The sequence below is a fragment of the Pristiophorus japonicus genome, chromosome 16 (genome assembly GCF_044704955.1).
Source record: "Pristiophorus japonicus isolate sPriJap1 chromosome 16, sPriJap1.hap1, whole genome shotgun sequence".
In the NCBI taxonomy this organism is placed as follows: Eukaryota; Metazoa; Chordata; class Chondrichthyes; family Pristiophoridae; genus Pristiophorus; species Pristiophorus japonicus.
In genome coordinates, this window is record NC_091992.1 from 55,185,872 (window position 1) to 55,213,000 (window position 27,129).

Below are 27,129 nucleotides of genomic sequence, written 5' to 3' on the forward strand. Positions count from 1 at the left end.
TGCTGTGCGCATATTGGCTGCCTTCATTACAACAGTGGCCACACTTCAAAAAAGTGCTTCGTTTGTAACGTGTGTAAAGGGACACCTTGAGGTTGTGAAAGGCGCTATATAAATGCAAATTCTTTTTTTAACACCCGGCAGGTGTGTCACCTGGTGAGTCGCTGTACCTGTCCTGATCAGTTTCCCATGGTCAAAGTCTCAGAGGGGAAGTACAAAGTGGGAGACTCCAACACCTTGATTTTCGTGAGGGTGAGTGGCAACAGATATTCAGGTTCTCAATGTTAAAGGGGAGCCTCTCCACGGATAAGCCTGCATTATCCATCCTACAACATTACACATGAATAGACCACCTCAATTATTTTTCATTCTCAACGCTTTAAGATATAGGCCCGGATATATTCCAAAGGGAGTGAGATGTGGCCCTTACGGCTAAAGGAATCAAAGGTATGGCGAGAAAGCAAGAATGGGGTACTGAAGTTGCATGATCAGCAATGATCATATTGAATGGTGGTGCAGGCTCGAAGGGCCGAATGGCCTGCTCCTACACCTATTTTCTATGTTTCTATGTTTCACGCGGGAAGTTGTGCCAGAATTTATACCATTTTCTAGGCCGATCTTACCGACCGGTACTTTTGCCAACGTACGGATCAGGACCTGAGGAAAAAGGGGCGTGTTTGCCATACTCTCCACATCCCTATTTATGTATGAAGATTAATGCCTGAAGCCAGCGAACCAGGATTTATGCATATTGGGCGCATATTTCAGAAAATGCAATTGCTCAAGCTTTTCAGATTTGAATGTAACGTATTCTGATTCCATAAAAATGCATTCAAGAGAAACAGAACATAGCTTGGATGGTGTGGAATCGGTATGGGTGGAGATACGGAATACCAAGGGACAGAAAACGCTAGTGGGAGTTGTGTACAGACCACCAAACAGTAGTAGTAAGGTTGGGGACAGCATCAAACAAGAAATTAGGGATGCATGCAATAAAGGTACAGCAGTTATCATGGGTGACTTTAATCTACATATTGATTGGGCTAACCAAACTGGTAGCAATGCGGTGGAGGAGGATTTCCTGGAGTGTATTAGGGATGGTTTTCTAGACCAATATGTCGAGGAACCAACTAGAGGGCTGGCCATCCTAGACTGGGTGATGTGTAATGAGAAAGGACTAATTAGCAATCTTGTTGTGCGAGGCCCCTTGGGGAAGAGTGACCGTAACATGGTAGAATTCTTTATTAAGATGCAGAGTGACACAGTTAATTCAGAAACTAGGAGTCCTGAACTTAAGGAAAGGTAACTTCGATGGTTTGAGGCGTGAATTGGCTAGAATAGACTGGCAAATGATACTTAAAGGTTAACGGTGGATAGGCAATGGCAAACATTTAAGGATCACATGGATGAAGTTCAGCAATTGTACATCCCTGTCTGGAGTCAAAATAAAACGGGGAAGGTGGCTCAACCGTGGCTAACAAGGGAAATTAAGGATAGTGTTAAATCCAAGGAAGAGGCATATAACTTGGCCAGAAAAAGCAACAAACCTGAGAACTGAGAGAAATTTAGAATTCAGCAGAGGAGGACAAAGGGTTTAATTAAGAGGGGGAAAATAGAGTACGAGAAGAAGTTTGCCGGGAACATAAAAACTGACTGCAAAAGCTTCTATAGATATGTGAAGAGAAAAAGATTAGTGAAGACAAACGTAGGTCCCTTGCAGTCGGATTCAGGTGAATTTATAATGGGGAACAAAGAAATGGCAGACCAATTGAATAAATACTTTGGTTCTGTCTTCACGAAGGAAGACGCAAATAACCTTCCGAAAATACTAGGGGACCGAGGGTCTAGTGAGAAGGAAGAACTGAAGGAAATCCTTATTAGGTGGGAAATTGTGTTAGGGTAATTGATGGGATTGAAGTCCGATAAATCCCTGGGGCCTGATAGTCTGCATCCCAGAGTACTTAAGGAAGTGGCTGTAGAAATAGTGGATGCATTGGTGATCATTTTCCAACAGTCTATCGACTCTGGATCAGTTCCTAAAAAGGGAGGGAGACAGAAAGCGGGTAATTATAGACCGGTTAGCCTGACATCAGTAGTGGGGAAAATGTTGGAATCAATTATTAAGGATGAAATTGCAGCCCATTTGGAAAGCAGTGACAGGATCGGTCCAAGTCAGCATGGATTTATGAAGGGGAAATCATTCTTGACAAATCTTCTGGAATATTTTGAGGGTGTAACTAGTAGAGTGGACAAGGGAGAACCAGTGGATGTGGTGTATTTGGACTTTCAAAAGGCTTTTGACAAGGTCCCACATGAGAGATTGGTGTGCAAAATCAAAGCACATGATATTGGGGGTAATATACTGACGTGGATAGAGAACTGGTTGGCAGACAGGAAGCAGAGAGTCGGGATAAACAGGTCCTTTTCAGAATGGCAGGCAGTGACTAGTGGAGTGCCGCAGGGCTCCGTGCTGGGACCCCAGTTCTTTACAATATACATCAGTGATTTGGATGAAGGAATTGAGTGTAATATCTCCAAGTTTGCAGATGACACTAAACTGGGTGGCAGTGTGAGCTGTGAGGGGGATGCTAGGAGGCTGTAGGGTGACTTGGACAGGTTAGATGAGTGGACTAATGCATGGCAGATACAGTATAATGTGGATAAATGTGAGGTTATCTACTTTGGTGGCAAAAATGCGAAGACAGAATATTAAATGAATGGCGGCAGATTAGGAAAAGGGGAGGTGCAACGAAACCTGGGTGTCATGGTTCATCAGTCATTGAAAGTTGGCATACAGGTACAGCAGCGGTGAAGAAGGCAAATGGTATGTTGGCCTTCATAGCTAGGGGATTTGAGTATAGGAGCAGGGAAGTCTTACTGCAGTTGTACAGGGCCTTGATGAGGCCTCACCTGGAATATTGTGTTCAGTTTTGGTCTCCTAATCTGAGGAAGGACGTTCTTGCTATTGAGGGAGTGCAGCGAAAGTTAACCAGACTGATTCCCGGGATGGCAGGACTGACATATGAGGAGAGACTGGATCAACTGGGCCTTTATACATTGGAGTTTAGAAGGATGAGAGGGAATCTCATAGAAACATATAGGATTCTGATTGGACGGGACAGCTTAGATGCAGGTAGAATGTTCCCGATGTTGGGGAAGTCCAGAACCAGGGGACACAGTCTTAGGATAAGGGGTAGGCCATTTAGGACTGAGATGAGGAGAAACTTCTTCACTCAGAGAGTTGTTAACCTATGGAATTCCCTGCTGCAGAGAGTTGTTGATGCCAGTTCATTGAATATATTCAAGAGGGAGTTAGATATGGCCTTTACGGCTAAAGGGATCAAGGGGTATGGAGAGAAAGCAGGAAAGGGATACTGAGGGAATGACCAGTCATGATCTTATTGAATGGTGGTGCAGGCTCGAAGGGCCGAATAGCCTACTCCTGCACCTATTTTCTATGTTTCTATGTGCAGCTCTCACTGAAGAAAAATGTAAAAGAAAATCGCTTTAAAAAAATCGCCACACAGCACCAGGAATATGACTTTGGGCCCCTTAGAACATAACATAAGAAATAGGAGCAGGAGAAGGTCATTTGGTCCCTCAAGCCTGCTCCGCCATTCAATAAGATCATGGCTAATCTGATCTTGGTCTCAGCTCCACTTCCCTGTCTGCTCCACATAACCCTTGACTCCCTTATCGTTCAAAAATCTCTCTATCTCCACCTTAAATATATTCAATGACCCAGCCTCCACAGCTCTCTAGGGTAGAGAATTCCACAGATTCACGATCCTCTTGGAGAAGAAATTCCTCCTCATCTCCATTTTAAATGGGCGACCCCTTATTCTGAAACTATGCCCCCTAGTTCTAGATTCCCCCATAAGGGGAAACATCCTCTCTGCATCTACCTTGTCAAGGCCCCTCAGAATCTTATACGTTTCAATAAAATCACCTCTCATTCTTTTAAACTCCAATGAGTATAGGCCCAACCTGCTCAACCTGTCTTCATAAGACAACCTTTCATCCCAGGTTCCTCGATTTTTGGTGCTGAAAGTCGGCATTACGCCAAACTTAGGCCATTGTTTTGGCTCGGTTTTTCAGGGAATTTCAGGCATCACGATCAGATTCAAGTCTATGTTTTGACCTGTTGCTCTGCAGTGAGGTAATTGTGAAGGTTTGACCTTGTGGTTTTTAGTGTCTTGTTTTTGCGGATTGTAATTAGTGAATTGCAATTAGTTCAGCTGAATGTGTAGCAATTCATCATGCACATGGGTCTCAGAATTTCATGCTAATTAATTGAATATGATTTACTGCTTTACATAAAATTACATGGAATGTACAGCACAGAAACAGGCCGATTGGCCCAACAGGTCCATGCTGGCGTTCGTGCTCCACACCACCATACAAAATTGGAAACGTTCAAAACACTTTGAAACATACAAAATTCTTACAGGGCTTGACAGATGCAGGGAGGATGTTTCCCCTGGGTGGGGATTCGCGAACCAGGGGTCACAGTCTCAGAATAAGGGGTCGGCCATTTAGGACTGAGATGAGGAGAAACTTCTTCACTCAGAGGGTGGTGAATCTTTGGAATTCTCTACCCCAGAGGGCTGTGGCGTCTCAGTCTTTGAGTATATTCAAGACAGAGATCGATAGATTTTTGAATATTAAGGGAATCAAGGGATATGGGGATAGTGCAGGAAAGTGCAGTTGAGGTAGAAGATCAGCCATAATCTCATTGAATGGCGGAGCAGGCTCGAGGGGCCGAATGGCCTACTCCTGCTCCTAATTCTTATGTTCTTACGTTCCTCCCACCCTGCTTCACCTTACTCTATTTTCAGAGTTATGTTGCGATCACTAATTTTCTGTTGTTTTCAGTTTCCGAGCACACTGGCACTTGGTAAAGCAGTAAATCATATTCAATTAATTAGCATGAAATTCTGAGACCCATGTACATGATGAATTGCTACACATTCAGCTGAACTAATTGCAATTCACTAATTACAATCCGCATAAACAAGACACTAAAAACCACAAGGTCAAACCTTCGCAGTCACCTCACTGCAGAGCAACAGGTCAAAACATAGACTTGAATCTGATCGTAATGCCTGAAATTCCCTGAAAAACCGAGCCGAAACAATGGCCTAAGTTTGGCGTAATGCACAAACCAAACACACTCCACCATTAGGCACCAAGGCTAATCTCGGAGCGAAAATCAGGCAAGAAACCCTGAACTGACTGCAAAGCTAAGTGAGCTCTGACTCTGGGTTTACACTGCATTTACACTGTGGCTGCCACATCCGTGTGAAGCAAAATCACACTGATGGTACCGCTGTAGAGTAAATGCACCTTCAATATCGCGACTGAGCCAAAGACAGAAGCCTAACCTCAGAGATCAGCTCTTAGTTAAAACCTCAAGCCGAACCATCAAGTAATTGAAACCCCTCGATTAGATCAGCCCGTGATTCGATATTTATTCTTCATGTTTGCCACTGATTTGCAGAATGAAATGAAAAGAAGTAAAGACAATTCAATACTTAGTCTCTTTGCATTCATTAACCAGCATCTAATGCAATGGTTGTGGAACAAACCCAGGTTATTTAGATCGCTGCAATGGCACACCCAGCCCAGTTGACCCAGCCCAGTCCTCCTCACTAACATATGGGGACTTGTGCCAAAACTGGGAGAGCTGTCCCACAGACTGACATATTCACACTCACAGAATCATACCTTTCAGCCAATGTCCCAGACTCCTCCATCACCATCCCTGGGTATGTCCTGTCCCACCGGCACGACAGACCCACCAGGTGTGGCAGTACAGTGGTATACAGTCGGGAGGGAGGGAGCCCTCAACATTGACTCTGGACCCCATGATGTCTCATGGCTTCAGGTCAAACATGGGCAAGGAAATTTCCTGCTGATTATCACCCACTGCCCTCCCTCAGCTGATGAATCAGTGCTCCTCCATGTTGAACATCACTTGGAAGAAGCTCTGAGAGTAGCAAGGACATGATTCCTTCCCTAAAGGACATTAGTGAACCAGTTGGGTTTTTATGACAATCCGACAGCTTCATGGTCACTTTTGCTGATACCACTTTTTTATTTCCAGATATTTGAAAACTGAATTCAAATTCTCAAACTGCCATGATGGGATTTGAACTAACGTTCTCTGAATTGCTTAGCCCAGTAAAATATCCACAACACCTTCGAACCCTTGACATACATCAAATCACAACGGGGTGTTGGTTTCTTCATATAACTCACCCTCCGTGCTTGAACTTGAGCCCATCCAAAGCTCTGCTGCCCGTATCCTCTCGCCAAGTTCCATTTAACTATCACCCCTCTGTGCTCACTGACTTACATTGGCTCCCGGTCCAAAAGCACCTCCGCCTTAAAATTCTGATCTTTGTTTTCAAATGCCTCCATGTATTCACCTCTTCCTGTCTCTGTAATCCCCTCCAGCCCTACATTCCCCTGGTGCTGAGGGATTGTAAGAACTGGGTGTGGTCGAAGTTAAAGAATAGCGAATCGCCTTCAGTGTGAACCATTCACACACACGCTATGACATACATCTGTAAATGGGACTGTATCATTGTTCCATGCCCTATTGTCACTCCTATGCCCCAGCCTCACTGTTGTACGAAGGAATTGGATGGAGTTAATGTGCCTCTGTGGAGAGTACAAGGGCTTTGAATGATAAGAGAGTCAAGGGTTATGGGGAGAGGGCAGGGAAGTGGAGTTGAGGCCAAGATCAGATCAGCCATGATCTTATTGAATGGCGGAGCAAGCTTGAGGGGTCAAATGGCCTACACCTCCTATTTTCTTATGTTCTTATGTTATGTTCTAGATTACAGGATCACTCCTTTAACACAGTCACAGTTATCACCATCATCCCTCTCTGTTCCATCAAAGTGGGTGACAGATTTTTTTTGTACATCAAACACCATTCCATATTTTGATACTGAAATTCTGTGTCCGACTCCTACCTCGAGTTTGACACATATTGATTTCAGGCACTAAAAACGGTTTGTTCTAAAAATGGAGAAGTTAAATTATAAAATAATTTTTGTAAATGTTAAAGATAAGAAATAATTATTCTCGGGCCTCACTCCTGATTTTCTTTCTGCCTCTTTGTTTTGTAGATTTTACGGAATCATGTGATGGTGCGAGTGGGCGGGGGATGGGACACCCTGGAGCATTACCTCGACAAACATGACCCCTGTCGCTGCACATCGCTCAGTAAGTGCCCGTTGGTCAGGAGCTGCTGACTAAAAATAAGGGGTAGGGAGACGGGAGGACTGACATGCAGCAGTAAATGCGAAAAACCGTCTTCTGTTCCAAATTCCAATCGCTTTGCTATCCAGTTGACACTTTAGAAATTCTTAGTCATTCAACTCAAATAACTGCCCAGAGACATATATCGCCATTCCTTCATCGTCGCTGGGTCAAAATCCTGGAACTCCCTCCCTAACAGCACTGTGGGATGACCTTCCCCATACGGATTGCAGCGGTTCAAGAAGACGGCTCGCCACCACCTTCTCAAGGGCAATTAGGGATGGGCAATAAATGCCGGGCCTTGCCAGCGATGCCCACATCCTGAAAATTAATTTAAATAAAGACCAGTGTAAGGGAACCAATTGAAAGATCCAGCTTACTTTGGCCTGGTTGTGATCTGCAAATACCCAGGGGAAGAAATTCGGGGCATTTGCGCTAACGGGACACGGCCCTGCTACCAACTCCCGCAAAATTCCGCAAGAGTTTAGCGGCGGTGGTAACCGGTAGCGCCCCGCTCCGTTGTGCCGGCGATGACGTCATCACCGTGCGCAGCGATCCGTTTTCTCCCCGGAGCAAAATCGAGGCGGTACCGAAGTTCTCCCCCTCTGTTCAGTAACCCTATCACCTTTCACCCTTCACCTTTCACCCTTCTTCAGGCATTAGACCTCTTACCGCCATCATTCGACTGAACGGGGGCATGGGGGGGGGGGGGGATGTAAGGTGGGGGTGGGGGGGTGTCAATCCGTTGCTGCCCAATTTGTGCCCCCAGCGTAATTGAATTTTATCTCCCGCTAATCAGAACCAGTCGGCATGGATTTCTAAAGGGAAGGCCGGGCAGAACCAATCTTCGAGAACTCTCTGAATAACAGATAAGGGCATTGCATTGGATGTGTATATATTAATTTACAAAAAAACACTTGATATGTTACTACTTAAGAGATTTATTACAAAGATAATGGAACGTGGAATTAAGGAGGATCGGGAGATGGGTTAAAGAGCAAAGGAGCTGGGAAGTTTCTTAGACTGAATCGATGCTGTGACGGTGTTTGACAGGTGCGGTGAATGACTAGGGTAGAGGAGCGGAGAGAGATTGGGGCACACGAGCGACATGATCGGGGATCAGGAGAGGCGCAAGTTTGGGGCCCAGAAGAGGCGAGGCCTTGGGCAGCATGGGTCAGCCCACACTGCGTGCAGCAGAGCTGGTCTCCAGTCATCTTGGTTAACCCTTGCCACTGGGCCAAGACCTAACTCTGTCAAGCCCATGTGGTGGCTGGTGTGCAACGGCCACCACACGTTAAAAATTCCACGCACAGACATCTTCCACCCTTCAACATGTAGTTTGCGACCTGGAATATCAGGTCCTCATTGAAACACCTGTGAACTCATCCTTTTTTGGTGTGGAAGCAAGTCATCCTCGATTCGAGGGACTGCCTATGAGAGAGAAGACAGGTGTCTGCATTGTGCCGCTGTTATCTATTATATATACATCAATCATCTGGAGATAGCAATTGAGAACAATGTTGAAATTACCCATAACTAAATTATGGGTATGACAAATTATGAACAAGACTGTGGGCTCAAGTTTCAGCCTGAGTTGCTCCTATTTTTTTGGAGCAACTAGTTTAGAATGGAGCATCTTAGAATTTGCAATTCTCGGCATTTAGTTTGCTCCAGTTCTAGTGAGTTAGAATAGTTTCATTTTAGAACAGATTTTTTTTCAAAAAGGGGCGTGTCTGGCCACTTAGGCCTGTTTTGTAAGTTTAGGCAGCGAAAACTTACTCCAAACTAACTTAGAATGGAGTAAGTGTAGATTTTTGTACGCTCAGAAAAACCTTGCAAACACTTTATAAATCAGGTGTAAGGAACGAGAGATGGGGGGGGGGGGCTGGGGGGAGTTTACAAGCATTAAACACTTCACTTTTACAAATAAAGAGCCATCATCAATAATAAATGATAAATAAATGAATAAATCAACCAATAAATCAATCAAAAATAATTAAAAAATAAAAATAATAAAAAATCACTCAATAAATAAAACATTATTTCTACTCACCTACTGCAGCACCAGGGAGAAGAGAGAGGGGGGAGAAGAGAGGAGGTGGGGTGGGGGAGAAGAGAGAGGGTGGGGGAGAAGAGGGGGGGAGAGAAGAGGGGGGAGAGAAGAGGGGGGTAGAGACTATGAATGGGGGAGGGGGAAGATGAACGAGGGGGGGGGAAGATGGACGGGGGGTGGGAGATGAACGGGGTGGGGGGGGGAAAGATGAATGGGGGGGGGAAGATGAATGAGGGGAGGAGGGGGGAAGATGAACGGGGGGAGGAGGGGGAAAGATGAACGGGGGGAGGAGGGGGAAGCGAAGAAGCTGAACGGGCCCCGCCGAGGACTTCAGATGCCGGCCGCTGCTGCCGACTCTTCGGGCGGGGCCCGGCCCCAGCGACAGACCAGGCGGGTGGGCCCCGCCACTGACGAGATAAGCGGTGTCAGGCCACTCGGCCGGGGATAGGAGCGATGTCCCTTCGGCCAGAGATAGGGTCGTCGCCCGGAGACAGGACGCGCTGGGAGGGCCAGGAGTTAGTGCGCACGCGCGCAGCCTCCACTGCGCATGCGCGCGGCTGCCGGCACTGTTTTTGGTGCGGGGCTGTAGCTCCGCCCCCAGCAGCTCCTGCTGCGCCACGCCAAGGTGGAAACGGGCCTACAGCTATCTGAGAATTGCGAGGTTAGTATTCGGCGCGATTTTTGTTCTACAAATTAGGCGGGACTCTCCGATATGCGCCGTTCTAGTGCGTGTCCGAAACTTGAGCCCTGTGAGAGGTGTAGGAAGGTTGATGTTGGCAGGATGGGCAGAGCGTTGGCAGATACAGTTTAATGCAAAGAAATGTGGAAAAAAGAAGAGGGGAAGGCAGTGGAGCTTAAATGGTAAGATTTTAAATGGAGTAGAGGAACAGAGGAACTTTGGTGTGTAGATACACAGGTCTTAAAGGCGGCAGTACACGTAGTTAAGGACATAAAAAAACGATGGGACAGAATCCATGGTTTTATATCTATAGGCACTGAATATAAAAGGAAGGAGATAATATTGAACTTGTACAGGACCTTAACTAGGCTGCAGTTGGAATATTGTGTGACGTTTTGGGCACCCTATTGTAGGAAGGATGTAAAAGCAATGGGAGTGTAAATTGACTAAGATGTTACCAGGGATGAGGGATTACAATTATGAAGACTTGCAAAGTTAGGACTTTTTTTTAACTAGAGCTGAGAGGCTAGAGGGATGAGCTGAGGGAGATCTTCAAAATTATGAGGGGTTCAATAGCAATAGATTGTTTCCTCTGTTCAGTGAGGCAGTAATGGAAAAGCACAACTTTAAGATAATTTATGCGCAATGATTGGGTTCCGCGGCACACCCAGTGCCCCAACAATTTCAGGAACACTGGCACACACCCGGCCACACAGACACAGCTGCCACACAGACACAGATTACAAACAGACATGATCACAGACGCTATCGCCAGGGATTCCCTCGGGGAAGGGGGGAAGCTCCCCGATTGGTCGCTGTAACATTAGTGGAAACTGCGTATATAATATATGCACCTGTGAGTATGCTCACAGGTTTGTCAAGCTATTGTGAGTCCTCCCTCTATTTATCGGGGACTTGGCCTGGAGGGTGGTGCACGGAGCAGTCCCGTGCAATAAGTGTTTAAGTCGGTTCACGGGCTCCCAGGCCGCCTGCAATTTCTGTGGTCTGGAGGAGTCCATGTTCCATGTTTTTATTGAATGTGCGAGGTTGCAGCCCCTATTCCATTATTTGAAGGGGCTGTTCCTCAAATTCTGGTTGCACTTCAGTCCCACACTCCTGATATTTGGGCACCCTGTGCGGAGGAGAGCGAGCAGGTTGGAAGGTCTCCTCGTTGAACTGCTCCTGGGCACGGCCAAGGGGGCCATCAGCCGGTCCAGGCAGTGGGCAGTCGAGGGGGTCGTTCAGCCTGACTGCCTGCCTCTCTTCCGCGGTTACATCTGAGCCAGGGTGTCCCTGGAGATGGAGCACGCAGTGTCCACCGGTACGCTCGTGGCCTTCTGTGAGAGGCAACCAAATTTTAATTTGACCGTTTATATTTAAAAAGTTTTATTGGTTAATATGTCGGTTCGAGAGCCCCTTTAATAAGGGGGCCTTTGATTTATTGTTTTACACCAAAATAGTTGTAGAGCTGTTGCGAGAGGTGGGCACCGGAGGGATTGGAGTGCATCATCACCCCTGGCAACCAAATTTTAATTTGACTGTTTAATGTCCAAAGTTTAATTTGTTAATTTGTCGGTTCTAGTGCCCCTTTAATAAGGGGGCATTCGGATTTATAGTTTAATTAAAATAGTTGTAGAGCTGTTGAGTTTGGAGTGGCTTAGCCACTCACGTGATGTTCACAAGACTCAATAAAACCCCAGCCAGTTGTGTTCAGGGGATCCAAGATGAGGCAGGTGGTTGTGAGCCTACTGGATGGACTGGTAATGTGTAGTGTGATTGTTAAACCTTTGCTAATAAACCAACTAGTTCTTAATAGCAATGTGTTGCTATGAATTTTTAAGCAAAGAACCCATGAAGCAAATACATTACAACGGGTAAACGGCGTGAACAAGATTTATGCTGATTCCCCAGTGAAATTCCTGTTGATCGGCTATTGAGTCACCCAGATGCCAATAGATTCACAATGATCGACTAATGACGTCATCCATTGAATCCTTAACAGCTCACAAGCAGGTGTCCAGATTCAGCAGCCCGCACAGGTCCGCCACCCCTGTCCACGAGATCAAGGCTCGCTTGCCACCGAGGACAGAGCAGACCAACAAGCCGCAGACAGCGCTCATCCTGTCAAGATCTCAAAGTCCCATGCCTCCGGTGGAGTGGAGACGACCCACGCCGTCTGCTCTTTCTCTGAGGAGCCACAGTGCTGCCGTCCGGCCCCCATCGCTAGATGTTCCCGCCACCTCTGGAGGCAGCTCAGCCACAAGGAGGAATCCTCGGGATAAGTCCGAGCCACGGCAACTCTTTCCAACCAGGTAGGGGAATAGAATCACGCTTTAAACACAGTAAGGATGGCTGTTCTACTGAGAGAGGTCTATTGAATAGCAACGGCACCCTGCTGCTTTCGATCGGCGTATTTTCATACATCGCGATATATTTAGTGTAAGTCTTCACCACATTCTGTTTGTTAGAACTTTCATGACCTCAGGTCGCCCCAAGGCGCTCTAAAACCAACGCAGTACTTTTGAAACGTACATGTCGGATATGTAGCGGCCAGTTGCACACAGCAAGCTCCCTGAAACAGGATTGAAACAACAGATCATCTCTTTTCGGTGTTGGTTGAGGGATAAACATTGGCTTAGGACACCAGCAGTCCGAAATTGACCTCCGAACGAAACGGGGCACACCCACTGATTCCTTTGGCGATTTACCGTCCCAATCGTTGGGGCGGTGTTTCAAAATTATTCTCTGGCGGGGCGGTGAAGCGCATCTGTGGCGGGGCGGGCGGACTCATGAGTGCCGCGCTGACCCATGGTAATTTCCCACACGGGGCGAAAAGGGGTCGGCACATAGCTGACGGGGAGGGGGGGGGGGGGCACACAAACGGGCCGGGAACGTCCACCGCCCCCAAAATGAAGGAGGGCAATTTTGCAAATATATCTTTTTTTTTTAAAGCTGCAATTTCAGCCCCCAGGAGAATTCTCCTTCTCTTCAAATAGTGCCACAAAGGATGCTCTGATGATGGGACTCTATGTGAATGTTGACTGTACGTGGTATATAAAGCTAACACGAATCTGCTGTCAATGAGAAATCCAGCACTGAAAATTTCCCACTGTGATGATAACACTACAGGACGTGTGATGGGCTGGGCCTTCCACCCACCCGACTAGCTCGACAATGGCCTAGATTTTGCGTACACCATCGTAAGCATTGACAGTGTCCCTAATTCAAATTTTACAAGTTCATGTGAGGGTGCGCAGGACTGTTTGGGAACTCACTTGCTCAAATCTGCTTCTTAAAAGAAGATACATTTTTTTAAATGCCTTTTTTGCATATCGTGTCCGCGCCAGCCGACAAAGAGCCACACGGCCCTCGGTCAGCAGCCCTGAAGGTTACCTATAAACCAATGAACAATGAACAATTGGCGAACAGGTAAAGAGCACCCAGCCCAACCAGTCCGCCCCACACAACTGCGATACCCCCTGCACCACAACATTCTACTCTCCACCCCAGCCATGTGATCTCCTGGGAGAGGCAAAAATCCAGATAAAAAAACCCAGGCTTTTTTTTGCTTTTTGGCCCCAAGTATGAGTTGATTTTGTTTCATTTTATCATTTCTATGCTTATTTCCTCCCCGCAAACCCCCCCCCCCCCAATACTTGTCTTCATTACCCTCGGTTACTGCAAATTTCAACGTGGCACCGTACAAAACGGTCTCGACTGGTGTTGTTTTGGGGGTTCCAAACACATTGAGGTAGAAGAATTCATCAGGGGCAACAGGAACAGGTACAATAACCCTTGAGGCACGATGGCCTTGAGCCACTACCCTGGGACCCGCACCTGGACATGTCCTCATCGACTCCTCCTCACAAGACTGCGTGGCACAGAGCTATGCCGCCTGCTGGCCTGTGATTGGAGATGGCCCTTTGTAGAATTGATGGGCATCATGGCGTGACACTTTCATGCTGCCACACCCACCCATGCCACCCTAGCAAGCATCTGCTGCATGAGGTAGTGCACACACACATCAGTGAGAACTGTCATGTTTCCAGTGGACAACGTCTTCATCACGTTTCCTGTGGAAAGGTAACAACAGCTGACAGCTTTCAATAAGAAACATTTGAGACATAGGATTATATGGACAGGAGTAGGCAATTCAGCCCCTCGAGCCTGTACTGCCGTTCAATTGGCTGATCTGTATCCATTTACCCACCTTGGTTCCATAAGCCTTAATACCCTTGCTGAACAAAAACCTATCAATCTTAATTTTGAAATGTTCTATTGCCCCCAAGCTCAACAGCTTTTGGGGGAGAGAGTTCCCGATTTCCACCAACCTTTGTGTGAAGAAGTGCGTCATGACATCATCCTTGAACTGACTAGCTCTAATTTTAAAACTTTTCCCTCTTGTTCCAAACTCCCCCACCATTTAAGGAGGGATATACTTGCATTGGAGGCAGTTCAGAGAAGGTTCACGAGGTTGATTCCTGAGATGAAGGGGTTGTCTTACGAAGAAAGGTTGAGCAGATTGGGCCGATACTCATTGGAGTTTAGAAGAATGAGAGGTGATCTTATTGAAACGTATAAGATTCTGAGGGGGCTTGACAGGGTCGACGCAGAGAGAATGTTTCTCCTCGTGGGGGAATCTAGAACTAGGAGGCATAGTTTCAGAATAAGATTCCATTTAAAACAGAAATGAAGAATTTCTTCTCAGAGGGTTGTGAATCTTTGGAATTCTCTACCCCAGAGAGCTGTGGAGGCTGGGTCATTGAATATATTTAAGGTGGAGATAGACAGATCTTTAAATGATAAGGGAGTCAAGGTTTACGGGGAACAGGCAGGGAAGTGAAGTTGAGGCCAAGCTCAGATCTGCCATGATCTTATTGAATGCCGGAGCAGGCTCGAGGGCCAAATGGCTGAATCCTGCTCCTATTTCTTATGTTCTTATGGCTACCCTTTAAATCCTTTAGTCATCTTTAAACACCTTAATGATATTATCTTCTATGGTCAAGGAAATACAAGCCTAGTCTATGCAACTTGTCTTCATAATTTAACCCTTTTAGCCCCAGTATTGTTCTGGTGAATCAGCGCTGCTCCCCCTCAGTGGTCAATATATCCTTCCTCGGGTGCTGAAGGAACTGAACCACAGCTTTATATAACTGTACCATACCATCCACCCCTTTGTATTCCAGCTCCCTTTAGATAAAGACCAACATTCCATTTGCTTTTGAAATTATTTTTGTACATGTCCACGAGTTGTACCCTTGAATGTCAAGTGCACTTGAAACCCATATGAGCAGTAGGTCACTCTTCACATCAAACCCACGGCCTTCCTGAAAAGAAATATTTGGCACTTAATGTTCAGGTAGCATCTTAACACGGGAACATCACCATGCCCAAAAGCAAACATTAATGGGCTGGATTTTCGGCTTTGATGATTTTGGGGCGGTAATGGTGGTGGGGCGGTAAAGTTTGTGCCTCGGAACAGTTTGCACCTCAGTAAGTAACATTGGGCAGCTGGGCCCTGAGTCAGAGGGCGCAGCGCTAAGGGACGCGTTGTACACCTCTCTCGGGCGCTAGGATGGGAACCTCCCGAGTTAACGAGCCGGGCTGGGAGCGCTCTGAGAGACGCCTGGGGAGAAAAAAAAACCTAAAATAAAACCCACAAAAACATTCCCAATACATTGCCCATGCTACCACAACACAAATCGCAAACAAATTAAAAGAAAAAGCAATCACACTTACATTAGGGTCTATTACTTACCTCCATGCTATCGGTATCATTGGACTGCCTGATTTCCCAGGCGGTCACTCCGGGGCGTGCTGTGGGGCGGACGGGTCAGGCAGGAGTTCAAACTCGCAACCAGGGGCGTTGCACACCGGGCGCAGCTCTCCCGGGCTCAACCGCCCGCCCAGAACACCTCACCACCACCAGTGCCGCCGCTCCGGGGTGAAAAACGGAGCGGAGAGGACCCGGAAATCCATCCCAAATTGCATATAAAATTACCCTGGCTTTATACCCACATCTCTCTTTTTGCCAAAGTTAGTGAATGGAAGGAATAAAACCATATTATAATTTTTATACCCACACTACCCATCCCAATAGGATGTTAAAGCTAACTGATGAGCCGTTATCGGTGAGAGAATTAATTATCTTACATTATGAAAGAATGAAGCTTTCAACTGTGGAGCATTTATTTTTATATAGCCGCGACTCTCTGTGGGCTCTGATTGAATGCAGTTAACGACAAGGAACAGCAGCTCTTTGAGGTTATTTTCCAGGAAGCTGGTGATTTCCCTGCGAGATTGTTAAGTTTAATCATGCCACCGCTCATTCTGTTAATAAAACGTCCAATCTGTGGGGGACGTAACCTCCAGCAACAAGAAGATGAGATGAGACAAAGTTCCAAGTGCGGCCTTGCCCCGGCAGTGCTGTGATGCTGCTGTTTTCCTGTGTACGAGTGCCTGAGCCTTGATTTTCTCTCTGTCCTTCTGTTGTTTCCTGTACAGTTCTGACCTCTCAATCTCCCGACTCCCACAACTATTATGTTGAGTGCAAGATACAGTTAGAAACAGAAGTGCAGTCTGTAAATGTCTAAAGGTTTCCAGATCAAAGGCGCTCTTTGCCCTTCCCAGCATGACAGGCAAGCCTAAGTCCATTAAGGAGACATTGCTGCCTGAATGGGAAGTTTGTATACATACTGAACTCCTGACAGCCATGTCAGCTGTGGCTCAGTGACTAGTACCCTCACCTTTGAGTCAAAAGGTTGTGGGTTCAAGCCCCACTCCAGAAACTTAAGCACAAAAATCTAGGTTGGTACTCCACTGCAGTACTGAGGGAGAACTGCACTGTTGGAGGTGCTGTCTTTTGGATGAGACATTAAACAGGTCTGCTCTCTCGCTCATGTAAATGATCCCATGGAACTATTTTGAAGAAGAGCTTTGGCCAATATTTATCCCTCACTCAACATCACAGATAACAGATTATCCGATCATGTTCACAATGCTGTTTGTGGGATTTGCTATGTGCAAATTGGCTGCCACTTTTCCTGCATTAAAACAGTGACTGCACTTTAACAGTACTTCATTGTGTGAAAGCATTGATCATACACGCGTGCCACACACACACACACACACACGCGCGCCAAGCACACGCGCGCGCCACACACACGCGCGCCAAGCACACACACACACATGCGCACCAAACACGCACACACATGCATGCCAAACACACACACACACACACACACACACGCGCGCCAAACACACACGCGCGCGCGCCAAACACGCACACACACTCACGCGCCAAACACACACACACGCGCGCCAAACACGCACACACACGCCACACACACACACACACTCACGCGCCAAACACACACCGCCCCCCCACCCACTGCCCCGAGTGGGCCTATCTCGATCACCCTGAGCACCCAAACGTCCTTCCAAACCAACCCGTCTCAGTCCTGGATGAAATTCACACAATGAATCTTAATCCATTGAGGATCAGCCTGCCCCAATTGGTGAATCCGCTATTTCGATTTCAAGTCAGCAAGCAGAAATAAACAAACCGCTGAATAAACTTTTACATACGTATTGGTATTTCTGATTTGCAGGAATGGCTTTATTTAGAAATTAAACTATGTTTTGTGGGGGTGGGCGAGTCCAAGCATTTAGAAGTGAGTGTGGGAATCTAGCTAAAGGGGCCAAGCTAAATTGAACCAAAAGGAATGATCGTAGGGGTCTCAGGGACAGGGGACGCAAAGGAACAAATCTTTCTAACTAGACGTGGAGCCATAAATGGGGACCTACTGAAAGTAAACATGAATGACAGGGTTAGTTTTTCACATAATTTTCTCCCATCCTGACCTGAAGCTACAAGTCTTGGTTTAGATGGTGGCTGCCCTGTGGTACATGAGAACATAAGAAATAGGAGCAGGAGTAGGCCATACGGCCCCTCAAGCCTGCTCCGCCATTTAATATGATTATGGCTGATCCGATCATGGACTCAGGTCCACTTCCCTGCCCACTCTCCATAACCCCTTATTCCCTTATCCTTTAAGAAACTCTCTATTTCTGTCTTAAATTTATTCAAATACCCAGCTTCCGCAGCTCTCTGAGGTAGCGAATTCCACAGATCCACAGCTCTCTGAGAGAAGAAATTTCTCCTCATCTCAGTTTTAAAAGGGCGACCCCTTATTTTAAGATTATGCCCCCTAGTTCTAGTCTCCCCCATCAGTGGAAACATCCTCTCTGCATCCATCTTGTTCATCTGTCCATCCTTCGTGTGAACCTGCATACTAAGTACTGGCATGCTATGACAGCTGAGCTGACCTTGTGCTCCTCAGTGCCCTCACAAGTACAGCAGTTTTTGGCTCCTGTTAGTTTGCTCTTCTTAGGGTAGGGTGCTGACACCAATTGTAGTGATTCGCCCAGCAAGCTTTGACACCAATGAAGTCATTGGAGACCAGAATCTAACCTGAGGCCTTCCTGATCTGTGAAGAGTGTCAAACATCATACCAGGGTCGACAGACTCTGCAGGGCACACCCACCTCACTGATATCTGCAAGTAAATATCTCAAAAATTAGTAAAATGCAGCATTATCATATTATGGGCGAGGCATTGGGAGCATTTGCAAATGACCTCGACGCCCGCCATATTGGACAGGAGTTTAGCGGCGGCACTCAGCATTACGCCTCGATCTCCTGCGCCCGGAGGTCATGATGTCATCACCGCGCGCGCCGCCCCGTTAGTGCCCCGGACCCGAACTTCATCTTTGCCCCCTGTGGCAGCACCGGGCGCAAACACCGGCAGCTGCAGGAGACACGGCTCGGGCGGCCGGTCGTGACCGGGGCAGTGATTCAAGGCCAGGTGGCCGAGGTAAGTAAAAAAACAAAATTACCATTATCGTTGCCGTTTTCTTCGCGGGTTCCTGTCTGCGATTATTCAGCCTGGCACGCTGCCTGAGTCCCGGGCTGATCACGCAGGATCGCCGTGGTCTTGGTGGTCCAGGTAGGTGATTTTTAAATTGCAGAGCCTGCCGCGATGGCCCTTCCCTTTAAGGGAGGGAAGGTCCCCTTGTACACGGCAGTGCTGCACGGCCCAGTGTGCAATGCTGCCAAAGCCTCCGCCCGCCTTCATGCTTCAGCGCTCCAAGAGGGAAGTGGAGCGCTTGATTTATCGCTCCATTTCTGTCTTGGAGCGTTGGGCCAATTTTTTGAAAGCCGGGAAGCAGTAGCACCTGGCGCTAAGTTTCCCAGCATTCAAAAATTACCGCCCCCAAATGGGGCAATAATGAATTTCGTCCCCTATAAGTCTTAGATTGTATTTCGATTTAGAATTTAGATGGGGAGGTCCGTGATCACAAATCAATTTGAAAAGGGGTCCTTCAACCAAAGAAAGTTTGTGAACTGATCTGGAGCAACAAGTTTCTAAAAACTTTGCTTGTGTTCCGGCAGTGGGAGTGCAACCCCTGAACCTTTCCCATGGTTAAAACACTGCCGAGACCAATAAGCAGTGGATGGGATGGGTAACGTGATGATGTAATTCGACTCATCGCCCACCTTTCTCATTTGAGATCTGTCTCTACAATCACATGTCTCTAAAATAAAAGTATTGGATTGTGTTTAGTGTTTGTGTTTGTGTTTATCAGGCCTGGATACCTGTGGTCCCACCTCACCGCTCAAACAATGGCGGAGCGTGAGATCTGAAGCACCGGGACTTCCTGGGCTCGGGCAATTTGCATATTGGTGCTGGCCCATAGGCACCGATGGGGCACTTGTAATATAATGGGGTGGGAAGGGGCAGGAAGATGCACCACTGCTTCGCTGCTTGGGGACAGAACAGGCAGGTCCAGATTAAAATAAGGCAGGAAGTCAGTTTACCAATTGCCTAAAGCTCCTTGGCTTTATTGTCCCAGACCCTCAAACCAGCCTGAAAAAGTTCTGTGGGTCCCATTTCCATGCAGGGGAGTGGGCGGAGGGGACGCACCGCAGGCGGGACTTCCAGCGGGCACTACCAACCAGCCAGTCCTGCTTCCGTTTGTGAGAGCAGGTCGCCAGGGGGTGGAGGCATTCCTTCAGTACTGCACTGGTGTGCCAACCTCGAGGCTTGGCGTGGGGCTCAAACCACAACCATCTGACTTGGGGCCTACAGTGCTACCAGCTGAGCAACACTGACACTCGACTGTCATTTTTCATCATTGTTATCCACCGTATAACTCGCAATAGTCAGCATAATGATACTAGAATTCCGTTTGCTCTGAGTTGCCACGGTTTACATGTACCTCGGCAATGAGGAAATGCTGCGCCAAAACCCTGCCATCTTCATGGCATCTCTTGGCATTTACAGGGATAGAGATTTGCCCAGGCCTGCCTTCAGGCCCAGAATCGGCATTCCATAGCCCAACCGGGATGGCCGAGGCCTAGTCGCGATTGGGCAAAAGGCCTCGTTTCAATGATTTCGGTGAGCTGCCAGTGCCTGACCAATGCGCCTCCACAGGCAGCTCGCCCATTTGAAGAAATGAATATCGGGCCTCTTTACCTCAACCAGCAGTGGCCCGAAGGTAAGTCCCGGGAAGGGGTGAGGGAGCGGCAATAGGTAGGTTGGTGGGCAGTGGCGGGAGGGGGGGGTGGGCAGTGCAGGGGTGGGTGGCCATTGGGGGTGGGGAGGGTGGATGGGCAATCGGGTGGGGTGGGCTGGGCAGTGGGGGGGGGGCAAGGCGAGGTCCGTGGGCAGTGGGGGGCAAGGCGGGGTCTGTGGGCAGTGGGGAGGTTGGAGGGTGGGGGGGCAATGGGGGGCGGGGAAGATGGGTGGGCAGTGTGGGGGTGGAGTGGGCAGTTGGGGGGGTGGGCAGGGTGGGGTGGGCAGTGGGGTTCAAGGTGGGGTCTGTAGGCAGTGGGGGAGTAATGGGGGGGCAGCGAGGGTGGGCTGCCTGGTTACATATGGATGGGGTGGCCTGATGTTAGCAGTCAACCTTCTTCCTCCCCGGTTCACAACAATAGATTTCGAGTAAGCATGCGACACTTCGTAGTGGGGTAGATGGAACAGACTTTATCGATAAACAGCAAAGGTGATCAGCCTCGCTGTTTACACAGTGTGGCTTTTCGGTTACAAGTTCGATCTTTCAAGTCCTCTGAATTATTGTTGCAAACCATGCTCTTTTATACAACATATTTTGACTACATCAAAGGAAAACGTCATAGATAAGACTACATGACGTATCTACTCCCGGGTCCATTGAAAGCAGACGATTCATGTAAACACTTGTAGTAGTTTAGTTCAAAGCTACTTCCCCTAAACAAGACTTCCCGATGTAACAGTCCCCGAGCCTTTTGAAGAAAAAGCTTTACCAATTGTTATCTGCAGCTAATGGATTTTCTACCCATGTTTTATTATGCTAAAACTAAAGTTACATTTTATTATCTTAAAACTAAGCCATAACCACTCATGAATGACCTCTTTACTAACACTGATTTCCGTACATTAACACTTTACGTATCAGAAAACAAGCAATGCATTCCTTGAACACTTCAAAGTAATCCTGTTTATATTGGAAAGTTTTATTGCTTCATAAGAACATAAGAAATAGGAGCAGGATTCAGCCATTTGGCCCCTCAAGCCTGCTCCCCCATTCAATAAGATCATGGCTGATCTGATCATGGACTCAGCTCCACTTCTCTGCCTGCTCCCCACAACCCTTGACTCTCTTATCATTCAAAATTCTGTCCGTCTCCAACTTAAATATATTCAAAGACCCAGCCTCAACAGCTTCCTGGGGTAGAGAATTCCAAAGATTCACAACCTTCTGAGAGAAGAAATTTCTCCTCATCTATGTTTTAAGTGGGCGACCCCTTATTCTGAAACTATGCCCCCTAGTTCTAGATTTCCCCACGAAGGGAAACATCCTCTCTGCATCTACCCCGTCAAGCCCCCTCAGAATCTTAAACGTTTCAATAAGATCACCTCTCATTCTTCTAAACTCTAATGAGTATAGGCTCATCCTGCTCAATCTTTCTTCATAAGACAACCCCTTCATCTCAGGAATCAACCTCGTGAACCTTTCTGAACTGCCTCCAATGCAAGTATATCGCTCCTTAAATAAGGAGACGAAAACTGTATGCAGTACTCCAGATGTGGTCTCACCAACACCCTGTACAGTTGTAGCAAGACTTCCCGACTTTTATACTCCATCCCCCTTGCAATAAAGGCCAACATTCCATTTGCCTTCCTGATCACTTGCTTTATCTGCATGCTAACTTTGTGTGTTTCATGTACAAGGACCCTCAGCTCCCTCTGTAATGCAGCACTTTGTTATCTCTCTCCATTTAAATAATAATTAGCATTTTTATTTTTCCTACCAAAATGGATAACCTCACATTTTTTCACATTATATTCCATCTGCCAAATTTTTGCCCACTCTCTGAGCCTATCTATATCCCTTTGCAGATTATTTGTGTCCTTCTCACAATGTACCCACCTATCTTTGTATCATCAACAAATTTGGCTGCATTACACACGGTCCCTTCATTCAAGTCATTAATACCGATTGTAACTAGTTGAGGATAGTTCATAACATAAAGGAGTTCGAATGTTAAACTTTTAACTCTCATGATGTCCAACACATGAAAGGTTCACATATTGGTAACCGTGCTGTGCAATTGGCAGGGGCACTCCAGCGCCTCCTGGCTTCACAGCAACGATTACTGATTTATTTATCTTTAAAAAAATGTGCCTCGACAATTCGTTGGTGGCCGCAGAGACCACTGAAGAATCTGAGTGGAGCAGGCCCGACACCTACTCTGCTGATCACCAACCGATTCTGCGAGGCAGCCTAAAGCAGGCGTTACACTGCTCATTTACATATGTAACAGGGCCAACACCCATTTGAGCCGGCCGCCCTCAACGTCTGCAAAGCCGCCTGCACCAATATGGCGGCACCCGTGACGCAGGCCCAATTCCGGCGCTGGACATTGTGTGGTGAAATTGTTCCTTTCCACCGCCCCCCACCTCGTTTTCCACCTGGAGCAGATTCTACCACATAATCTTACTCGCTCAACAATTTTCTCAAGTTAATCACTGGGAAAGATTTACATGTGTTTTGTTTCACTTCCGACTAATGGAAACGTTTCTGATTTATCGTTTAGGCAAAAAGATCGGCCATCTACTCCTTCTTACCAGATATCACCCAACATTAACAGTGCCAGAGCCAACTCCAACACCCCCACGGCAGCTAGAACTGGCAGAGAGACAAGCAGAGCTGTGTCGGTACTTTCAAAGCCATGCCATGCAGCTCAGGACAACAAGCGGGGCATTGTGCCCACAATGGACCACAAGAAAGTGCCAAGTCAACTTACCATTCCGCAACGAGCTGATAACAGGCTGAACCGCAGTTGGACTAATGCCCAGCTCGTTCAGTCCAAAGTGGACCAAAGCAACTCAAATATAAACAGGCAAAGCACCAGTTCCCTTTCACAGAACCACAAACCTACTTCAGAAATGAGCTCCAGAATCTCCAAAGGATCAGCAAGGAGCCATTCGCCTGCACCTGGCCGACTGAGCAAGTTCTCAGACGTTCAGGATGCTGGTAAGACATGCGAGAGGAGTCAAGTAACTCAGCGACCTCTGACCCCAGCCATTACCTGGCAAGAGAGCTGTTGGCAAGAATCGAAAAGCATTAGAAAGCCATTAACTGATCGAGCAAAGAAATCGATTCAACAAAGAAGTCAAGTTCGATCACAAACCCCAGACCCTTACAGCATAAATAACAACAACAATAAAGGCACCAACGATGACAGGAATGAGGTGTGCTTATTCACACCCCCACCCATTGATCCTGCACAGGAGTCCGAACTGTACAAAACCCTGGAAGATGAAATTGTGTCCAATATGAAAGCTCTGGCGGTGGATTTCGATGAGGACAGTGGGCTCAATATATTTTCTTCAGTGTCCAGTTTGCCCGGTTCTTCAAAACAGAAGGAATTTAAAAGACTCGACTCTGTGAGTCCTTCGAGGTATTCGGTTTTCTCCATCACAGGTGGAGCCAGTCATGTTGACAACATTAATAAACCTTACAGCTATAGTAGTGTGGCTTCACCCCATTCAATGATAGCCACTCAGAATGGCAACAGTTTCAACGCTGTTCTTGCTGAACTTGTTAGCGGAACGCAGAAGCTCAATCGTGTGGACATTGAGAACTGGATAGCAAAGAGCCCTCCAGAAATGGTAGCCCCTGATCCTAGCGCCAATCTGCAGCCTGCGGTTTTGAGCTCCACGGAAACCAGCCGACCCGACAGAATTGAAGAACAAAGCGCAAAATGTACTGAAATTGGATCAACATCTGTTCAGTGCAACCAACAGAACACTGGCTTTAAGGCCACAGATCCGGGCACTGTGAAGAGTCATACAACGATGGCTCAGAATGATATCAATGTTCTTGAGGTGAATTCCATATCCACAATTGAAGGATCTGATACCAATTCATCCTTTGAATGGCCAGATCCACCCATCACGCTACAGAAGCCCAGGGTTCAACAGGGAAGGCAAAAGAGGTCACTGAAAAAGCCAGAGAGGGTTCCTTCCATCTACAAGCTGAAGCTTCGGCCCAAAATACGCCCCAGGCGAGACAACAGACCCGAGAAGAAGCCATCGAAAATCCCAACTCCGTTATCCTACAGACAGGCGGACAAAACATTGAAAGGCGCGACAAAATCTGGAAGCACCCACAAATCTCTCAAAACCAAGATTGCAAAATCTAAAGCTCCGGGAAAACAGATCCCAACTTTGTACTTCACAAAACCTGAGGAAGATCTTGGTTCAGGGGAAGACCTTTGGCCTCCTCAGCACAGTGTCTCACCAAGAGGCAGAACTACGGTGCAACAATCTATCACAGAGGACACTGAACAAAGAAAAGAAGATGAAGAGTCGTGGGTTTAAAAGTTTAAAAAAAAATCTCTCTAACATCTCAACCTCAAGCAATTCTTCACCGGTCGTCGATATTTTTCTGTGTATTGTTCTTTTGTTTAACACCAACATTTCAATTCCGAGTACTTGACAGCATGACAGAAAAACAATGCTGCATTATACACTTGTCACTTTGAAAGTAAACAAATTTTCTAATGAAGTTAAATGTGGTGATAATTGCATAAAGCAAAGGTACAAGAAAACAAGAACCAGAACACTTACATAAGAATTGCACTATTTAATGCTAATTAAACCTAATAGATATGGGAGAGGGTGCTGATCTCAACCAGAATAAGGTAAAATATTTCACTCAACCAGAAGGGCATTGGGTGAGAAACATTTTGTGGGTCATAAATTCATGTATTTATTCATCATTATTTTGTAAAATGATCAGTTTAAGTGACTCAATTATTGTGTTGCATTCCAAGAATAATTGTTTACAACTTTTGATTATATTTGTAATCGTTTACAAACCATTTCACAAATGATTATAATGAGCTTAAAACGACGTCAGTTGCTTTCTAGGAATGGCTGGAGTTTGTTAGGTTTTTAAGCCTTGCCTCAGCAGACTATTTCTGATTTTTTTTTTATTCCCACATTGTTTTGTTGAATATTAAATCATCATTTAGCACCTGTTTTCATATCGTAGTAAGAATCTGCTGTGCCCAGTGGTCTACTGGTTCTTTGTCTGATACCTTGATCTCTAGTCCATCCCTAACGTCACCAAGTGTGGGCCAGGGCAGAACGTTGGGATATGTGGGTGAATAACCTTAAAATTAGAGTTATGCCTTTCAGGGTGTGAGGAAGCACTTCTTCACACAAAGGGTTGTGGAAATCTTGAACACTCCCACAAAATGCTATTGAGGCAAAGTCGATTGAAAATTTCAAAACTGAGATTGACAGAAATATTCAGTAGGTCAGGCAGCATCTGTGGAGAGAGAAACAGAGTTAATGTTTCAGGTCAGTGACCCTTTGTCAGAATTGGAAAAGATTAAGAGATGTAACTGGATATAAACAAGTACATCGCCGGGGTAAGGCCGAGTGGAAAATCGCAAAAAAAAATGTTCCTCGTGCCGGTGATCAGCAAGGCTGAGACGTCCCACATCGCTGGAACAAGGCTCATTTATTTTAGCCTTAGCCACCTAGTGGAAAGTCTAGCCCAATGTTTCAGGTCAATGAACTCTGACGAAGGGTCATCGACCTGAAACATTAACTCTGTTTCTCCCTCCACAGATGCTGCCTGAGTATTTTCAGCATTTTCTGTTTTTATTTCAGATTCCAGTATCCGCAGTACTTTTGTCTGAGATTGATAGATTTTTGTTCAGGTTATTGAACCAAGGCAGGTAGGTGGAGTTACTATACAGATCAACCATGATCAAATTGAATGATGTAACAGGCTCGAGGGGCTGGAATGCCTACTCGTGTTCCTATGATCTTATGATATACAAGTGCAAGGAGGTTATACTGATGCCATGCTGAGCATTATTAAGGCCTGGGGTGCTGGCTATGGTTAGAAGGAATGACCTCCTGTGCTCTGTGTAGTGAAGTTATGAACACACTTATGATTTTGCTACATCTTATGTTTTTATTTGTTCATAGAATGTGTGTGCCACTGGTAAGGCCGCCACGTATTGCCCATCCCGAATTGCCCTTGACAAGGAGGAGGCGAGCCTCCTTCTTGAACCGCAGTGTCAACCACATTGCTGTGGGTCTGGAGTCACATTATAGGCCAGACCGGGTAAGGAAGGCAGATTTCCTTCCCTAAAAGATATTAGTGAACCAGTTGGCTTTTGACAACAATCCAATAGTTTCATGGTCACCATTACTGACATGAGCTTTTTATTTCAGATTTACTTAATTAACCAAATTTAAATCTCCCAGCTGCCGTGGTGGGATTTGAACACGCATCTCTGGATCATTAGTCCAGGCTTTTGGATTATTAGCCCAGTAATATAACCACTATGCTACTGTACAAGTCATGTCTAATACATATCATCCCATTGATCGGAAAGCAACTAAGGGATAAAAATTCCAATGGGCCATTCCTTGGGAAAACAGCTCATTTCTCATTGCATATATCCTTCAAATCGATGAACACCAATTCATCCTTTTGCAAGACAGTAATAATGTGAAATACTCCCAAATTTCTGATTTGGCTACAGATTAAGAAGC

At 46.5% G+C, this 27,129-nt stretch overlaps 1 protein-coding gene across 1 annotated transcript in view; it reads left to right on the forward strand.

Moving 5' to 3' along the window:
* LOC139227049 (GAS2-like protein 2A) overlaps positions 1-24,984 on the forward strand; it is a 49,471-nt gene extending 24,487 nt beyond the window's left edge. Inside the window, exons 3-6 of the mRNA XM_070858130.1 lie at positions 142-249; positions 7,137-7,233; positions 12,004-12,313; positions 23,142-24,984. Coding sequence (XP_070714231.1) covers positions 142-249; positions 7,137-7,233; positions 12,004-12,313; positions 23,142-24,930 — 2,304 coding nt within the window. The 3' untranslated portion in view covers positions 24,931-24,984. The remainder of the gene's footprint in view (positions 1-141; positions 250-7,136; positions 7,234-12,003; positions 12,314-23,141) is intronic.
* The last annotated feature ends 2,145 nt before the right edge of the window (positions 24,985-27,129 follow it).